The sequence below is a fragment of the Dipodomys merriami genome, unplaced genomic scaffold, assembly GCF_024711535.1.
Source record: "Dipodomys merriami isolate MVZ:Mamm:240054 unplaced genomic scaffold, mDipMer1.0.p SCAF_1, whole genome shotgun sequence".
In the NCBI taxonomy this organism is placed as follows: Eukaryota; Metazoa; Chordata; class Mammalia; order Rodentia; family Heteromyidae; genus Dipodomys; species Dipodomys merriami.
This window is the reverse complement of record NW_027202270.1, coordinates 9,710,181-9,730,320: the sequence shown is the minus strand read 5'-3', so window position 1 is coordinate 9,730,320 and position 20,140 is coordinate 9,710,181. Positions and strand designations below refer to the sequence as shown.

The following is a 20,140-nucleotide window of genomic DNA, read 5'->3' as shown; positions in this document are numbered from 1 at the left end:
CTCTTACCTCAACCTCCAGAGAGGCTAGGAATCCAAGCCCACACCATCACACCAGGCTTGGCATATTTACCTTTTGATTATTCTGATTGGAGAACTATATAGTATGCTATTGAGTTCCCCCTTTGTTTTCTGCTCTTATCTTTTGTAGATTAATGTATTTTTACTGTTATTTCAGTAGGGACTAGGGGATATAGTGAAGATATATTTGGGTTTTGCTCACCATTGTTAAACTGTAATGCATTCATTAAGTTTGAGTCATTACTTGAATATTATTTTTTATATGCTTGCTCTAAGTATTATAAGGACTTTGTGCTATAGTTTGTTTGTTTGTTTTTTTGTCAGTCCTGGAGCTTGAACTCAGGGCCTGGACACTATCCATGAGCTTCTTTTGCTCAAGGCTAGCCTTCTACCACTTGAACCACAGCACCATTTCCGTCTTTTTTCTGTGTATGTGGTACTGAGGAATCGAACCCAGGGCTTCATGCATGCTAGGGAAGCGCTCCGCTCCACCACTAAGCCACATTCCCAGTACTGTGCTATAGTATTTATGACATATTTCTACATATATACATATTTTATATTTATTTAGTGGGGTTGTTGTTGTTGTTAGTTTTGTTCATTGTTTTTATTTTGTTGGTCGTGGGGCCTGAACTGAGGGCCTGGATGCTGTCTGAGCTTTTTTGTTCAAGGCTGTGCTCTACCACTGAGTCACAGCTCCACTATCGGTTTTCTGGTGGTTAATTGGAGATAAAGGTATCATGAACTTTTCTGCCCAGACTGGCTTCGAACTGTGATCCTCAGATCTTAGCCTCCTGAGTAGCTAGGATTACAGGTGTAAGAGCTACCAGCACTCAGCTGTATGCAGTTTTTAAGTTGGGCTATGGATAGATAATACATTGGGCCGTTCAGTATGTATAGTGTATTGGTGCCAGCAGCTGATAAAATATTGATAAACTACTAAAGATATTTTATCTGTTCTAGATTTTAAATGTGTAATTTTTATGCTGTAAAACATGTAGCATTTTTAGTTAATGATTAGGATTGGGATAGATCTAATGTCAAACGAACTTTATTACTTTCTGCCTGTAGTATTAGAACCACATAGAACTTCCACAGCCCATTAAAACATTTTAACCAGTTTGTCCCCCAGCAGGATAAAAACAGTTAATAAAATGGAGCTTTCTTATGCATATCACATAAGAATTGAACATAATGAATTGAACAAATGGCTATTTGCAAGACTGCTTGAGGCATGGTTAACAGCAGCATACTGGTGGACATATGGAATGAGTCACACCATCTGGTTACTGTCATACTTGGGTGGTGGTCATTAAAGTTGAAACTCCTGAGGCTCCATGTATGACTTAATTATACTGCAAAAACATACTGGGCTATACTAGTAGTTAAGTTTGCAGCTTGAAACCAGTGAGCTGGCAGACATGCTTTCAGAACATCAATACTGCAGTTTTTAAATGAGGCAAAAATTTTTTTACACAAAACTTGAGACTTTGGGATTTGGAATGGATGGTCTTGTAAAAATGCTGTGATTTACTTGCCCAGTACTTCCATCAAATAGTTATGACTAATATCACTACAGTAAAGTGTTTTATAAACACTGTTTAGCTATAAAGAGAAGGAATATCAGTTTCTGTGAAAATATGTTAAAAATAATCATTTCAGTCTCGATCTATTAAAGATTGAACAGAATATGGTAGGTAAAGAAAAGAAGATGGGTTTTAAATGAGGAAAAAGACATTAATATAAAAATTGTGGTTATATAGATAGTAATATGGACTCAGGGCTTCAGTTTTTTTTTTAATTTCTAAAAATTAACATACATTGAAATAAACTATTTGGGTGTATAGTTCTTTGAATCTTAACTCGTATAGATTCATGTAACTTCCACTAAAATCAGACATGGAGCTGTTTCGTTGCCCTGAAAATGTTCGTCATGGCTCTCTCTTGTTTTTCCTAATCCCAGACAAGTACTATGGTTCCCCAATACTGTAAGTTTGCTTTTTTGAGAAAGGTAAATGGAGTCGACTTTTCCAGTTTGCCTATTCTCACTCAGCATACCTTTAAGATTGACTCAGGTTGGTTGTATCTCAATAGTTTACTCCTCCTTATTGTCAAGGTAGCACTTTGTGGCTTATTTATCCATTCTCCAATTGTGAAGCAGCCCAGTTGTGTCTCGCTTTTAATGAATATGAATAGAACTGCTATAAATGTTAGTGTACAAGGGGTAAACATAGATTTTTTTCACTCAAGTATCTTGGAGTGGAATTGCTAGATGATATATGGCAAGTCTACATTTAATTTTATTGAAACATTGACAAGTTTTGTTTTGAGTTGCCCTGTTATACTGGGTTGGAAGTTGAAAATTCTGTATTATTTTATAGTCCCTATTGAAATTGTACTATTTTACAATCTAGAACTAATCAGCATTTAAATGTTCTAACAATATAACATCCTTAAAAATACTAGCTGCCTTTCTTAAGTACTATTGTTGGCAAAATTTGGACATTATTGTGATCAGATATTGTTTGGTTGGATTTGCTTGTTTGCTAGTTTCTTTGCTTACCTGAGGTCACTTGAAGAACTTCTTTGGAGCTTTTTTCCTTTTTGGCAGTATTCAGATTTGAACCCAGGTCTTGCACCCAAGTGCTACAACTTGAGCCACACCCCCCCAGCCTTGTTTCTTTAGTTATTCAGATAATGTGTCATACTTGTTTTTGCCAGGGCAGGCCTTGGGAAAAGGCCTCCTCTGTGCCTCCCCAGGAACTGTGCTGACAGGAACACACTAGCATATTGGTTGAAAGGGGGCTTTAGCTATTTCTCCTGCCAGGGCAGGCCTCAAATCCTTTTTATCTAGGCCTCCTGAGTAGCTGGGGCTATAGGTGTGAGCCACTGTGCTTTGCCCTCATTTTCTTTTTAAAATACATACAATCTAAGTTTCTTCAGTGAAAATTTCAGGGGTAAACTCAAGGTTGGTTTTTTTTTTTTCTTTTAATCTGAAAAAAATCACTATTTTGGTATTAGTGCAAAAATAGCTTCTCTGGGTCTCAATAGTTGCTACTTTTTGCCACTTGAAGATAATGTTCTAATGTTCCCTTAAGTGAACTGTCTGTCAAGATTTTTGTTTTTGTCTTTTCTTTCTGGCTTAAGATTTGTCTGTGATGTTACACCAAAATGTGTCCGTAAGTATGGTTTTTATTCCAGTTTTGATAAGATGCCCATGTCTTATTGCTGCCTTTTTTAGTTCTGGAAATTTTCAGTTATTATCTCTTCAAATGCTCCATTTTCCCTCAGTTCTTTCTTGTTCAATAAAGGATTAAGACTAATTCTACCTTTTTTTCTCTATCTACTGATTTCTTTTTTTTTTCTTTTGTTTTTCAACAAAAACCTTTTTTAGTATTTTTGACCTAAAAGGAAATTAAATATGTAGACTTGACAGCATGAATATAATTAATAATTTTCTTCTGCCTTGTGAAATTATATCTGGTGACTAGCTATTATACATCATATAGTTCATCCTTAGTTGTTTGTTGTGAATGCCTCTTTTACTATTTTGCAATTAAAGAAGGAAAATGGAATTTAAAATTTACCATTGTTATTATAAAGGTGATATACATGGGGGTTTACATAAGTCAGGTAAAGAATACATTTCTTTTTTTTTTAAATCTCAGGTTACATCTTTAATTTTGTTCTCTGAAAATAGCTAAGACAATGACTCATTTATCTTAGGTTTTTAGTTTGACAATGTTTATGTTATAAATGTAGTTGAAAAACAAAATGACATATCGCTCTAAGGCCATAAGGACTGAGACTTTTTTTTCAGTACTGGGGTTTGAACTGAGGGCCTCATTTGCTAGACAGGTGCTCTAACACTTGAGCTAGGTCCCAGCCCTTGAATTTTTTTTTTTTTTTTTTTGCTTTTTCAAGATTTTTTTTTTCTTTTTTTTTTTATTGTGAAAATACTGTACAGAGGGGTTACAATTACATGGGCAAGATAATGAGTACATTTCTTATCTAGCATTGTTTGCAATTAAAATTTTAAACGCACTACTACATTTAAAATTTATGTATTTGCCTTGTCATTTGCTTTGTCTGTTGTGCTCTGTTATGCTGAGTGTAAAGTTATAGAAAAAAAATGGTTTTGTGTGGCATGAAAGAGTAGAGTACTTTGGAGGAGATCATGCCTTGGTAGAATTTACATACCAACAGAGGACTCAGTCTCAGTTCTAGGTAATTAATATGTTTGTCCTATTAAGAACAGTGGCTCTCAACTAGAAGGGTTGTCTTCCCTGGGAGATTGGGCAATGTCTGGAAACATGTTTGATTGCCACTTCTTGCAGGGAAGTGCTCCTGACAGTGAATAGAGGCAGAGTCTGCTGCTTCACATCCCACCATGCACAGAACAGCCCTCCTCCCATAACATTCCAAGTGTCAGTTATTGGTGGGAGAGAATTATAAGTCTAGGGAGGAAGGATCTTTACGTTTTAGGAAAGTTGAAAGAAAGCCTTAGAAAGACTTGCACTCTTTCATCAGGTACTCATATCCATAAAGCCAGGACTAAAAATGCAAAGTTTTTAATTGTCACTACCACCAGTCAGTTTGGACTTTTCTTGTTGCTATTCTAATTATATAGTAATATATAGTCATTATGGAAAACTTGGAGACATTAGGCAATTAAAAATAATTACTCAAGCTGGGTTTGAATACCTGCATTTAAGAGGCTGAGGCAGGAGGATTAAAAATTCAAGGTCAACCTGAGAAATGTAGTTTGAAGAGATGATAGCTGAAACTTTCCAGTTCTAACAAAAGGCAGCAATAAGACCACAGCTGCTTTTCAGAATTGGGATAAATCCACACTTAGAACCATTTTGGTGTAACTTCACAGACATCTTAGAGACAGAAAGAAATAAGATGACAGGCACGAGCAACTGTACCCAGCATTGTGTTGGTTGAGATGGAGTCTGTGACCTTTATTGGCCTCAAACTAAGATCCTCTTAATCTCAACCTCCTTAGTAGCTAGGTTACAGGTATAAACTAGCTTGCCTGCCTCATTGAACACTGAACATTGAACACTGAACATTGAACACATTCCAATGTGTATAATGCTTTTGGCTTAAATTTTTCTCTAAAACATGGATCTTTGTAATACTATAATTTCTTTCTCATAGAAAGTTATTCCTTTGCCTTTTTTTGGAAGCTGTTGCAAGAAACTGGGAGAGAAGGAAGATTATTGTCCCAAAAGAAATATACTCATTACCTGACATGATACGCACATCATCTTTATAATAATAATTAAAAAATCAAAGCTATTGCAAGGAAGATGAAAAGATACAGGATTGTTTGGAACATGAAGTAGATGTTAGGGGGTCAGAGACAAAGTTGAGAGGAGAAGCGGCGTGTGAGCGAACAGTAGTAAGGGAATTCCCTTTTACTTTGTTTTAGAGAAGGTAGGGTATATTATATATATGTATATACACATACATATATAATAAATTAATAAAGTTTCCCCAAAGTCAAAGAATGTAGTCTTGTTCTTTTTTTTTTTTTTTTTTTGCTTTTCCTGGTTGTGGGTCCTGAACTCTGGGCCTGGGCACTGTTCCTGAACTCTTCTGCTCAAGGCTAGTGCTCTATCCACCACTTGAGCTACAGGGCCACTTCCGGCTTTTTCTGCTTATGTGGTGCTGAGAAATCGAACCCAGGCTCATGCATACAAAGCAAGCACTCTACTACTGAGCCACCTTGCCAGCCCCTGTAGTCTTGTTCTTATAGTACATTGGAAAACAATGTTAATGGCTTTAAATGAGTAATGATCCAGGTTTGGAAATTTAGAAGTAATCTTTAGAGTTTTAATATGAATTACAAATGAATTGTAATTAATTGTTCATTTAAATGTCACTGAATTTTGTGTCCAGCTACTTCTTGAATCTTTTTGTCTCTTTGGTTTCTTCTTTTTTTTAATATATATTTTTATTGTAAAAATACTGTTAAGAGGGGTTACAGTTACATGAATAAGATAATGAGTACATTTCCTGTTGAACATTGTTACCCCCTCCTTTCTTCTGGTTTCTTCTCAACATTTACTGTATGTTAAGTGATCGAAAATGTTCTGTGGGGCTGGGAGGGTGGCTCAGTGGTAGAGTGCTTGCCTTGCACGAGGTCCTGGGTTCGATTCCTCAGCACCACATAAGCAGAAAAAGCCAGCAGTAGCACTGTTTTTAAATTGTTTACCATCGTGCTCTTCATCTAGTCTTTACTCTCCATCAGAATTACACAAATAATATTTATGTTTTCTAGATTGAATATTGTAAATGCTATGTGATTACTAGGTGGTTAGTTGAATTTATCTTTAAATATATTAGTATGAATCTAACCAAACTTACAGTTTTGCTTTAGGAATTATAAGTGTGAATTAAAAATGTAAATTACATTGTGATTTTGAAATGTATAGTAGTAGTAAATTTTGCAAAATATTTTATCTTTTAGGAGAGGGTTAAATCCACCACACAGGGTGAAATCTATCTCTATGACAACATTTACACAACAGGAAATTGAATTCCTACAAAAACATGGAAATGAAGTAAGTTTGTCTTTTTTTTTTTTTACAAGTTTCAACTTTTTTTTGTTCTTAGTCATCTTAGTAAGATTTTATAAGTTGTTTAAATGGTGAATTCAGTGTGTGTTATTTTATATTCTATATTTAGATATTTTAGAATAAACTCACTTTTCTAATGTAGTCAAACTGATGTCTTAATCCTGGGATGAAATATTATGCACTTAAGATTCATCAATATTGAGTCTCTTGAAATCTGTTGTCTCTTGAAGCAATATGGGATCTATTGAAATTACTATGTGTCTTAAATACTTTAAAAGTCCAAAGGAAGAGAATTAACTGATGCAGTGTTAAATCTGTTAAATTATTATGTGATCAGTTTCACTTAAGTTCCTCCCTTTGCTTTTTTGACTAGGGATGTGGTTTGTGGTAGTTAATGTTGAAGCTATAGTTACAGACCTGTCTGTAGAAAATTATGTAAAAATATGCTGACAGATCAGTAAATATGGTTTAGAGGAGACTTGTCTCAAAACACTATGATGAAAGATATTTTTAGTTGTAGTAAGAACATTTCACATGAGATCAATCCTGATAAAATTTTAAGTTTGCAACCCATTGTTAACTATAGGCAAGCCTGATGTTGTATAGCAGATCTCAAGAAATTAACCCATGTGTTTTAAGCTCCAGCTTTTTGAAAAGCATGCCTTACTTCCTTCTTAGGCTCTGACATCTACTATTCTACTCTGTTTCTACAATTTAAACTTTTAGATAAACTTTTAGTGAAATAGTATAGTATTTGTTTTTGTCTTGCTTGCTTCACTTCACAAAATGTTCTTGAAGACACTTCACATAATATTCTTAAGAACTTATAACATGGCAGGATTTTAGAAGGGACCATTTTTGTTGGTGGTGGTAAGTGATCATGGGGCTTGAACTTAGGGCCTGGGCGCTGTCCCTGAGCTTTTGAGCAACAGTGCCACTTCTGGATTTCTGGCAGTTAATTGGAGATGATTTTGAACTTGATTTTGAACTTCGATCCTCAGATCTCAGCCTCCTGAGCAGCTAGGATTACAGGCATGAGTCACCTGTGCCCTGCTGATGGGACAGTTTTTAAGGCTGTAATATCAAGGTAGATTTAGAATATATAAAAAGAAATTTTTGACTTTGAGGAACTTACTTTATTAAAAAATAGAAGTAGGAGATAAACATTAGAAATGACTGGAATGGATTCATGAATCTGAAATCCTATCAGGAGGCATTGAAGTCCATAGGCCAGTTAGCACTAGGACAATACTATGAAGTACTGTGGATCCAGTTACAGGTGTGTTCCACAGACTTGGTCAACAGGACATTAACGCTTAGAGAGACATATATAATTATGAGTAATTGAACACGGTATTAGATAAATAAGATTAATATATTTCAGAAGTAATGCGAAAGGAACGGATTGAGAAGACCTCACAGAAGCAACAGTGCATTTGTTGTTTTTGAGGGTGACTTGGACTTAAGGTGGCAAGGAAAAACATAGGGATGAAACAAACCCAGAACAAAGAAAAAGGAAAGTTTGCAATAGAAATGTAGGAAATAGGCCAACATTGTGACAGACCTGCAAAGGCCAGCTGGACAGTGTTTTAAGTGACATTTGTGATAGAGACAGACCAGAGGGGTGTGTCAGCACAATGGAGCCTAGATGAGGTGACTGCTGAGGCTGCATGCGCTGTTTCCTGGGAAGGCCTAAGTTGAGGTCCCTGGGAACTATGGTAGCTCAGGCAGCGTGAGGCAGATATCTGAGTTGTAGGTCTTTTCGAGTAGCCTGGGACCAGCTGTTCCTCGAGTTCCTAAATTGGTGCTAGTCTCTTACGGTAAAGCAACTTGCCAGCAACTGGCAAGAGAAAATGCCATCTCGTTTGAGGTGCTTTATGAGCTTAATACAGGTTTGGGGCCCATGTTTTTAAAGAATTGGGGACAGTGAGGCTTTTTGGTTCTGATTTAGGAAATTGAAGGCATTCTTTACAGCATTAACTGTAGGTAAGAGTAGCCAAAGGTCACCTGCAGGAACTTTGAGTCTTCCACTAGATGTGGGCTCTCCCACTTCCTTTCCTGGCTCATCTTGGCTTTTTTTTGTCAGTCGTGGGACCTGAACTCTGGGCCTGGGCACTGTCCTCCCTCAGCTCTTCAGCTCAAGGCTAGCACTCTATCACTTGAGTCACAGCGCCACTTCCGGCTTTTTCTGCTTATGTGGTGCTGAAGAATTGAACCCAGGGCCTCATGCATACAAGGCAAGCACTCTACCACTGAGCCACCTTCCCAGCCCACTGGCTTGTGATCTTTCCAATGGTTCTCTGGGAGTGAATGGTCATCTCCTATGTGAGAACTTATCGGTGCCATTGCTCTCATTGGGTGAGCAGGATCTCTTGGTGATATGGGCAAGCTCTCCTGGTGATGATGTGAGCAGGACCGTGCACCAGCTGCTTTGCCTATAGGGGAGCCTGGCTGGATAGCAGGTCCTGCGGCACAATGGACAGATCTGGACAGATCTGCTTTGCTTCTCCTTGTCCCAAACGTGTTTCCTTTTTTGGTTGTAGGGCTTGAACTCTGGGCCTGGGCATTGTCTTTCAGCTCTTCAGTTCAAGGGTAGCGCTCTACCACTTGAGCCACAGTGCCACTTCCCAAACTTGTTTTTTAATGAAAAGTTTAAAAAACAAGATTTAAAAGTTAGAAGTATAATAAATATTATGCTAAATTTGCTATAGCAGATATATATGTTATCTGGTTACTAATCAGCATCATTCCAATTAAGTTTCAAGCAAGTTCACATTGCCTCTGAAATACTCAAGTATGTCCTTAGAATCCATATTTGTTTAGTTGTTTTGAAATGTATTGTGCGCATAGTGAAATGCCAGGATCTTTTAAGTGAGCTTTTGCGTGAGTGTTTTGGCTGGTTGTGTTTTCTCAGAGCTGAGCTGTGAACTTGGCGCTTCATGCTGGTAGGCAGTTCGCTTGCCCTTGAGGCACCTCCAAGCCCTTTTGCTCGGTTCATTTTGAGATGGGTTTTGCGTTGGTTCTGGCTGTCTCCAGGCAGTGGAAGACAGGTATGTACTGACACGTCTAGCTTTCTCTCTGTTGACGTGTAGGGGATTGTAAACTGTTTTGCTTAGGATGGCCTGGTACTTCAGATCTCCTCAGTAGCTGGAATTGCAAGATTTCAGGTATAAGCTACTCGCTTGGTTTGTTTTTAGTGGCAACACATTTTTTCTTTTTGGTCCGTCATGGGGGCTTGAACTCAGGGTCTGAGCACTGGCTCCCTGAACTCCTTTGCTCATGGCTAGCGCTCTATCACTTTGAGCCACAGCTCCACTTCCAGTTTTTAGGTGGGTGATTGATGTGGAGATAAAAAGTCTCATGGCCTTTTTCTGCCGGGCTGGCTTTGAACCCCAATCATTAGATCTCAGCCTCCAGATTAGCTAGCATTAAAGGCGTGAGCCACCAGTGCCCAGCCAAGCAAGCACTTTTATCACTGTGTAGCATCTTCTACTCCTGGATCAGTTCTGATAATTGTCCCAGTTTGGCAACCCAAAGCCTCTATTAGGATATAGCACACAGGTATTATTCCAGAAAGTTCTACACACACCTTCCTATTTATTATCTCACCAATCCAGATTTGTTTTTTATTTATAGTCATAAAAATAAAATGATAAAAGTGTGCTTTTTTGTGGGACACTTCTGAAAATATTAAATACGAATGTTTATAGCTTTCCTTTTATTCCTATATTCTATGTCCATTCTTCTTTGTCAGATATGTCCTCAGCATATACCTTTTTATTTTCTTATTGCTGTCTATCAGCAAGCAGTTCATGATTTTAATGAGATACAATTTCTATTTTTCCTTTATGGTTAATGTTCTCTAGGTCCTATCTTAAATCTTCGCTCCCAAATCATGAAAGTAATCTCCTTTGTGCATTTCTTCAAGAATTTTAGCAGACCTGCCTGGTATTGCAGGAATGAGGTGAGAGGGGCTGCTTTCCAATGAAGAGCATATAAAACAGGAGCAAAACATGTGTTTCCTCCAGGAAAGATTGCCTTCATTTATGACCATCTCTGTTATTTCCTGAGCATGTTATAAAGCTGCCACTGCATAGGATTTTATTTATTCTGTCTAAATTACTCTTATTCTTGGGTGCTGGGAAGGTACCCTGGAAGCTTGTTGGTGGTCATGAATCAGCAGGCTTTTTCTCTGTGGCCTCAGATAGTTTTAGGCTGTGCTGTCCATAAAGTCTTTGTTGCTGTTGCTCAGGACTGATTGTGTAACTGAATGTAGTCTGACAAGAGGAACATAGTGGGTGTGGCTTAGTAAGATCCCCATTTACAAATACAGGTCTTAGGCTAGATTTAGCTTTCAGGGTGTGACTTTTTGACCTCTGGTCTATATATGGTATGAGAATTTGTGTCAGCATATTATTTCTGCCTTAAATAAGTTGGGAAACAAATGTTCTAGGTCACCTTCTAAATATTAAGGTGAAGGAATGTAATTTCTATTGTATATACATTTCTTAAAGTTGCTTTCACTCATGTAGCAGATTATTAAGTATGTCTCAAGTACTGAGAAGGCATGTATGAAGCAGGAAATTAGAGAAGACATTCCTGCCTCATGAAGTTCGCATTTTAAAATTGTGAGGTAAAGGGCACGAATATAGATAATGTGTTGTATAGTGTGTATCTGGGTTGAAGCCTTTGGATTGGATGGTCAGGGAAGATTTCCTGAGGGTGTCGTGATTTGGAGGAATGATGATACTAGGTAGGTGGCTTTGGAGAATTATCAGGACTCAGATCCTGTTGGAATCTGTTGGCTGGGAGGAAGAATTTGATGGTTACGTTAAGCCATTATAAAGTAGTTAGTATTTAAATTAAAATCCAAACCCCAAATGCTCTACTGGATGCTTGTCATACTCTTGAGGATGAGGCTGGGTGATCCTAAGTTTGAGGCCATCCTGGGCTTTGTGGCCATGCCGGGTCTCTCAGGGTGTTCCCCTCATACCTCTGTATGCACAAAGGCTGTTGTGTTTCACTGATCTGCAGAAAACAAACACAAAGCTGGTGTGTACCCAGTTTTAGTTACTCAGTTGCATATGTTTGCTCTTTCTGGAACAGTTTATATAGCCAAATGTTAAGATTGAGGATAACGTAGTGTCTTTAAAACTGTATGTAAAGCAGGACTGTCAATTTCTCTTGCAATACACATGTGAATTTTGTCTTGTTTTTGTTTGGTAAGCATTATTTAAATCTTCTGTCACAGAAATACCTATCAGTTGGTGATCTAAAAATATTAGTATAGTCATGCTAATGTAAGCTGGGTTGGATATAGGAAATGTTACTAATGTACTTATTTTCCTAGTATTAGCTTGAGTCATTCAATATTTTTGAAGTATTTTTCTGATTGTGTACTCTCCCTGGTTTCTCTTAGGGTATCTCTAAAGAGCTCTTAATAGTATTTTCTATTTAATATAGTTCTTTGTTTTTTTCTGCTGCCAGAAAGTAGAAATTATTCATGAAATGTTCTTTAACTCTCCAGTTTTTTCCTCTTTTATGAACAATGTTATTTACATGTGTTTATATCTTACATATATAAGGAGACTACTCTCCATCTCTGCTGTGGAGAAAAAGTACAAAAAAAAAAATTATAGTCTGAAATCTAGTTAGCTAGATGTAGATTGCCTTAATCAAAAATAGATTCTCTAATTCCTGAGCAATTTCCTGTCCTTTCCTTATTCGTTTCTACCTAGAAGTTGTAACCAGAGTGATGGCATGTTATTTCTTTTTTTGGCCTTTTTTATGACAATAAGGCTTGTTTGAATAAAGGTAAAGGGTGTTTCAGCACAATTCTGCTGTTTTGCTGTCCCTGAGAGGGTTATAGAGCAGTGCTTTCTACCCATAACCTGTTCTTTTTCTCAAGCTTAATGTAACACTGTTACTTTTCTTTCCTTTTTAAGCACATAATTCAGAATGAGTATGACTGTTACCTGTTTTTTGGTGTTTATAGCTGAATTTGTGAAATTGCTTGCTCTCTATTATGATTCGGGTGTGCTGGGGAAAGTTTTCACCCACTCTTCTAGCTCTAGCCTTTACCTCACTCTTTACCAGCAGCTGACCTGTCTGAACATACAAATGGAATTGGGGCCTACTGATGGGATTGATTGTTAGCAGATAAAAGAAAGGATATTTACTTTCTTGACTTGCCTGTTATTAACCCTGGGGCACTACACTGTTACCAGTTACTGGTGACCATCGCATGATTAAACTTCTCAAATTACCAATTGAGTATACCATCTATCCACCAAAGCTCACCTTTGAGTTATAAAGCATGCATTAAAAAGTTTAAATCCTTTTAGTAACTACCATGATTCTAATTCTAAAATGGATCAACACTGGGACTCTGACAATTTCATAAATTTATTCTGTAGGGTATTGTGATTTTATTTTTAATTCCTCCATAAGATCTAGCTTTGAGTATTATTCTGTTTACCGAATAATTAGAATGGCTCAATTTACTGTTTTACACATTGAAGAGAATTTAGAAGTACTGAATGAAGCACACAGTGATTCAAATATAGTTAGTAATGAGTTTCCTGTGAGGGGTAAGAAGTGCTATGTAATTTCAGAGCTGGGAGATTATTCCATCCACACTACTTTGATTCTGTTTGCAGTAGGACTGAAGGGAGACACCCACTCTTTTCTGGGTTTTTGGTGAGACCTCCTCCTCCCAGTGTTTACTAATCTTATCACAGTAAACAGTCCATGGAAAATCAGGCCCCAAACAAATATACGTGTTTAAATTTCACTATATCTGCTTGTTAATTGTTTATTCACTATATAGGCTTGTTCTTAAGCATGTTAATTCATTTAGCCCATCCAGCATCCCTCATTATCCACATTTAAAAATATACCAAAACATGTCAGGCAGTCTGATTCCCTACCCTAGGCTCTCAAACACCACAACTACATTATGCCATAATTAGAGCAGTTATCCCTTCCCCCTCTCTAAATAGATGATCAAAACTAATCCTATTATGTATTAGCCTTTGGGAGTGGTGACTTTCAGGGTTTGTTGTTCTTCAGAACCTTTTTCTACCTTCTTCTCCCTTGTTCCTCAGTATCGGCCTGTGTCTTCTTGGAGTTATTCCAGTCAGTTCCTCTCATTCACTTAGATTTTAATTTTAGTTCCTTACATAATATATTTTTCTGACTGGTGCTAATCATTTTTTGATATTTCCAGAATCCACACGGATCATCCACATAGTTTTCCCAAGCCTGATCTCCAACGATCCTTCATCCCATTTTAGATTTTTTTATTTGTAATAAATAAGCATCTTGCCTCTTAGATTTCAGTTTCAAATGTTCAGTGTCCCCCTACTGAACTTTACTTCCCAGCTCATTTGATCCAAATTACAATACTTTTGGGATATTATATAGACTTTAAGGCCAAACCTCTTTGTTTTTATCAATCTACCTTTGACTTTATGGTCTAGTATTATACCCACTTCCTTGTTAAGGCCAGAAATTACATCTCCTTTATAGGTAAGCTGCCAGAGATGGCTGGAGAAAACACATTCGTTTAATTATCCTCATCTTCAGTGTTTTATGGTCACAAGTTCTCAGTGCTACTTCATTCTTAGTCTCTTCATTTCCCCTTTCCCCTTTCGACCTTTAAATGAAATTCTTTTTCAGTTGATGATGTTCATTTTACTAAAATAAAGCAGAGAGAAAAGCAACTTAACCTCTTACAGAAAATCTGCAAGCCTAAAAGAGAATTTTAGTACAGAGAACAGAATCAACTTGGTAAGGACCAAAATGTGACAATAGGTTACTGACTAAATTTGATAAATACTTAGTATATGTATGTTTTAAATCTATGAATACATGCATGTATGAGCATACCCATATATCAACCTACCCAGCCACCCACCTGCTCAGAGGATAGGAAAGATGAAGAAAACTATAGGCCAAAAGGAAGTTTCCATTAGCTGGCTGGCCTAGATATTACTAGATACTAGCTACATTGTTTTTCAAAATTTGTTCTGCTTCAGAATCATCTAAAGGGACTAATAATAGGTGGTTCCTTAAAGTCATAGTTTGAATAAGGGGTTAAGTGATTGATGCTTCTGTCTCCAGGGAATTGTAGCATCACATTTTGGCAACCACTTCACCTGAGTTACTGCTGAACTACCAAGAATATCAGAATGGTAAGGATTTAAGTGATGTAGTTATAAAAATAGCTTTTGTAGGATAACATAGTAAGGAATAAAAGCTGACTAGTAACAGTGGGGAAGTTTAATATCAGGTTACCTGAGTTTGCAGTTGACTCAAGTAGTTAGTGACTTTTTCTGTTAAGAGTAAGAGTAGACACTGGCACCAGCAGTTCATGCTTCTAATCCTAACTACTCAGGAGGCTGGGACCTGGGGGATAGAGGTTTAAATCCAGCCTGGGTAAAAATGTCTGAGAGAGACTCTTTTTCTATTAACTGCCTGGGCTGGAGGTAGCAATGTGTCTGCAGAGCACCAGCCATGAGTAAGCAAGCCCAACAAAGGAGCATGAGGTCCTCAAGTTCAAACCCTGATAGTGACCAAGAAAAAGAAGTGATTAGGTGTATGCCGGGTGCCAGTGGCTCACGTCTATAATCCTAGCTACTCAGGAGGCTAAAATCTGAGGATCTCGGTTCAAAGCCAGCCCAGGCAGAAATATCCATGAGATTCTTATCTCCAATAAACCACTAGAAAACCAGAAGTGGCACTGAGGCTCAAGTTGTAGAGTGCTTGCCATGAGCTGAAGAGCTGAGGGACAGCGCCCAAGCCCAGAGTTCAAGCCCCACGACCAACAACAACAACAAAAAAAGTGATTAGGTGTAGAATTTTAAATGAATCCTACAGACGGCTAATCTCAAATATCTGTAAAACATGCCATCAGGAGCCATTATCAGCCTATCAATATGGTGGCAACTTTATGATCTGCCTTCAAGCCCCATCTTTCATTTTATTTAGTTGTATGCTTGTTATTGTTCATCATTATTTTTCGCTTAAGTATTTATGAAACTAGGAATTTTGGGATACAAAAATGATATTAAAAAGTGTTCTGAAGTAGATTATTACTGCTTGATAGTTTGGTAGAATAGGAAGATGGCTGTTAGTGTCTCTTGTTTCAGGAGATTTTAAGATAGAAGAATTAAAAGCTTAGGGTCCTGATCTGATCTGATTGATTACAGAGTATTTCTCATGGAGCAAATGAGGACAACTCTGTTATTTTCGTTTGGGGAGATTTTGGAAGAATCATTAATTCAGTATCTACAGAAGGAGAGACTTCTTTTTGTCTTCCCCTCTCATCCCCCTCCCCCACCTCCCACAGACACACTTGCTACATATAAAAGCCAGTCTCATGAGCCATAGTGCCACTTCCGGCTTTTTCTGTTTATGTGGTGCTGAGGAATCAAACCCAGGGCCTCGTGCATGTAAGGCAAACACTCTATCACTGAGCCACCTTCCCAGCCCCTCTCATGTTCTAATTTCAAACTTGGAACCCTTTTCCTGTCTCAGCCTAAGTGCTGGAATTGTACTGGGGATTGAACCCAGGACCTTGTGCTTCCCTCAGCCAGACTCTGCTTAGTTTCACTCTCTCCCCTCCAGCCAGGCCTCCAAACCCCATCTCATTCTTTTTTGGGGGGGTCAGTCATGGGGCTTGAACTCTGGGCTTGGGGCATTGCCCCTGAGCTCTTCAGCTCAAGGTGAGCAGTCTACCACTTGAGCCACAGCACCACTTCCGGTTTTCTAGTGGTTTATTGGAGAGTCCCACAGACTTTCCTGCCTGGGCTGGCTTTGAACCATGATCCTCAGATGTTAGCCTCCTGAGTAGCTAGTATTACAGGTGTGAGCCACCGGTGCCCAGCTTGTTCATACTTTTTAAATGGCAAAAAAATCGTTGGGCAGGATGGACCTCTTTAAATTAATGCTACAAATTAATACTGCAAAGTTAACACTACAAATATTACCCTGTCACTTTCAGGCTTTACTGCTGAAATGTTTTTGTATGGTGGTGTTATACCTTAACCCAGACTTAACATGTGTCAATATGAGTTAACACGTATTAAGCAACTTCTTTTTATCTATTCTGAGCAAAATAAGAGGAGTCAAAGAAAGCATTCTGAAACATACTTGAGGATGTGGTGGGAAGAGGGTGGAATTCTTTTTTCCCCATCTTTCTTCTTTCTTCCTTACACAGTTAAGTGAATAGAGACATTGAGAAAGGATACTTTTGTTTCTCTAGTTTCACAGTTTTTTTTTATCAGCATTTTGAAACCAGATACTACATGCTTTTCATGCTGTCATATTGGCTATTTATTTATTTATTTATTTATTTATTTATGCCTGTCCTTGGGCTTGAACTCAGGGCTTGAGTGCTGTCCCTGAGTTTTTTTGCTCAGGGTTAGCACTCTGCCTTTGAGCCAAAGCTCAGTTCCAGAAATTTTGGTGGTTAATTGAAGATAAGAGTTTTATGGACTTTCCTGCCAGCTAGCTTTGAAATATGATCTTCAGATCTCAGCCTTCTGAGTAGCTAAGATGACAGGTAAAAGCTACCAGCATCTGGTTTACATACTTTATTTTTTATTTTTTTTTTTGTCGGTCGTGGATCTTGAACTCTGGGCCTGGGCACTGTCCCTCAGCTCTTCAGCTTAAGGCGAGTGCTCTACCACTTGAGCCACAGCACCACTTCCAGCTTTTTCTGTTTAGGTGGTACTGAGGAATGGAACCCAAGACCTCATGCATGCAAGGCAAGCACTCTACCACTGAGCCACCTTCCCAGCCCATGGTTTACATACTTTAAAAAAAGTAAATTGTGAAACCTTGTAGACTTTTAGAGCTTTATTGAGAAATAATTATAGTAACTTTTTTTTTGTTTTGTTTTTACCAGTCCTGTGGCTTGAATGCAGGGCCTGGGCACTGTCCCTGAGCTTCTTTTGCTCAAGGCTAGTGCTCTACCACTTGAGCCATAGGCCCGTTTTCAGCTTTTTCTGTGTATGTGGTACTGAGGAATCAAGCCCAGGGCTTCATGCATGCTAGGCAAGCACTCTACCACTATGGCACATTCCCAGCCACTTGTGACTTTTTTTAGGGGGTGCTAACACTGGAGTTTGAATGCAAGGTTTTATGCTTGCTAGGCAGGCACTATTATCATTTAAGACACAAAGTAGAGTGTTGGGTTTTGCTAGGGTGCGCCAGGATTGAAATTTTGAATAGTTAAAATAATATACCACCACTCTCAGCTTTGTTAGCTGAGGTAAGGTCTAACTTTTTGCTGGACATAGTCTCAAACCGCAGTGCCTGCCTCCCAGCAGAGGAGGGATTATTAGTGTCACTCACTATGCCCCAAACTCACAGTAACTTGCACATATTTAAAGCATATGATTTGATATGATTTTGACAGATGTATACTTTGAAACCACCATTGCATTAAACATGATAATTTACATTTTCATTATCTCCAAGAAGTTCTTGTGTTTCTGTGTAATGAATTCACTGATCTGATATTCTTGCTTCAAAGTAAATTAATATTTTCTAAAATTTTAAGTGATAGAATGTTAGTCCTATGACGCCTCCTTTCTCAAAACCTTTATTCCTTTAGCAGCTGTTTATTGAATAATACCTTCTGTGTGCTAGACATCAGGATAATGCTCTGGTGTAGTAATCCATCCACTTAATTTCATCTTGTTGTAAATTTTTCCTCAAAATATCCCTTACTTTCCACCCAAGAAATCAGTTAACAACCAGATCTATACTCACCTAACTAAATTCATTAGGTGGTGTATACCTGTAATCCCAGCTGCCCACAGGTGGTAGAAAGAGAGGGTTTCTGATTTCTCTCAGTATAATTATCCTGAAGCTTATTCATGTTTCTCATATCAATATTATATTCTTTTTAATTGCTGAATAGTGCCCTTCTTTGGTTGTTCTACAATTTGTTTATTTACTTATTTATATACTTTAGCTTGGATTATTTCAGTTTGGGATGTTATCAGTAAATATGTGAGTATTTATGTACATGTCTGAGTGTGGTCATGTGCTTTCAATTTTTTTCTTAAATATCTAGATATAAACATTGGGTCATGTGCTAAATGTATGTTTATCTTAAACTGCCAAACTCATTTCCTGAGTTGGACCATTTTCCTCTTATTCTGGAAAATGGTGTAGTTGCTTTTTGAGCTTTTGTACAGGTATGTTCTAAGGGGTACATACACCTGGAGTTATCTATGGCATGGGGTCTCAATCTCACCTCAGTTCATATTTCCTACATTATTTATGAAATTGAACTCTATATAGATTATCTGGGTAAGTATTTACTTACTACTCATATCTTTTTTCCTCCTCTTTATTGAATTGTCTGACTTCAGCAGTTGAGTTGTAGGAGTTCTTATGTTATTCATGTCTTTTTTCAAGTTCTTACACATTTTGCCCATAGTTTTATTAGTTGATACCTGTTGGTTTTTAATGAGACTTCTTTATCATTTTATTTTCTATTTGATTCTTCAGGAATTAAATATCTTCAGTTCTTTGTAGCCATTGTACAAAAAAGCATATGCTGAAAATTATAGAGTAGGGTTGTTCTGCATTAAGTTATTAGTGTTTTAATAGCAAATTATTTCTGATTCTAGTATTTGTTTTGTTTGATGTTTAGTTTAAGGACCCTTAAAATTGCAGTTGATTAAGGTTGTGGTTTAGGGATAAAGGAACTGAAGTTATATAGGTTATATAACTATGCTAATATTTTATAGTTCATAATTGGGGGAGGACCAAAAAGACTTGCAATCCTTTCAAACTTTGGTTCACTGTTCATTTCCTTAAGAAGTGCTCTCTGATTCTATTGTGTAAACTATACTCCATACTTCAATATAATAAATTTAGTTCCTGAATATCTGATAATTCCTCATTGAAAGCAGCATTATTAAAATTAGTAGGTAGGTTAGCTTTCTGAAAGAATAAAAATTTCCTTAAATTTCATCAAAATGCTGAACTTAACACTTGTTTTTAAAATTCTTTCCAAGGTCTGTAAACAGATTTGGCTAGGATTATTTGATGATAGATCTTCAGCAATTCCAGACTTCAGGGATCCACAAAAAGTGAAAGAGTTTCTACAAGAAAAATATGAAAAGAAAAGATGGTGAGTGAATAGTTTGTGTGTAGAAGAGTTGACTCTCCCCAAATTACAGTAACTATGGGTAAAATAATCTGACATGATGAAGGAAAGGAGACAGGCAGAAAGGAAAAAAAAAAAAGTAAATAGGTTGTCCTTTTATTAGATTGGGTTTCTAAAAACCTTACTTGCATTTTATCTTATTTATACCTACTAGTAGCCTTTCATTATACCAGGACTTCTACGTTTTATTTTGTTTTGTTTTCTCTTTAAACAAGATCCTTTCTCTAAGCCTTCCTGTTAGTTTCTATAAACATTGTTAGTCCTATAAAGCCTCCTTTCTCAAAACCTTTATTCCTTTAGCAACTAATTTATTGAATAATATCTTCTGTGTTCTGGGCAG

The 20,140-nt window shown here is 37.4% G+C and overlaps 1 protein-coding gene across 10 annotated transcripts in view; it reads left to right on the top strand.

Moving 5' to 3' along the window:
* Window positions 1-20,140, top strand: part of Agfg1 (ArfGAP with FG repeats 1) — a 58,339-nt gene that overhangs the window by 8,646 nt on the left and 29,553 nt on the right. For all 10 annotated transcript variants that reach the window (XM_070015621.1, XM_070015564.1, XM_070015574.1 and 7 more), the window contains exons 2-3: window positions 6,500-6,593; window positions 19,649-19,764. In XM_070015621.1, the coding sequence (XP_069871722.1) occupies window positions 6,500-6,593; window positions 19,649-19,764 (210 nt within the window). The remainder of the gene's footprint in view (window positions 1-6,499; window positions 6,594-19,648; window positions 19,765-20,140) is intronic.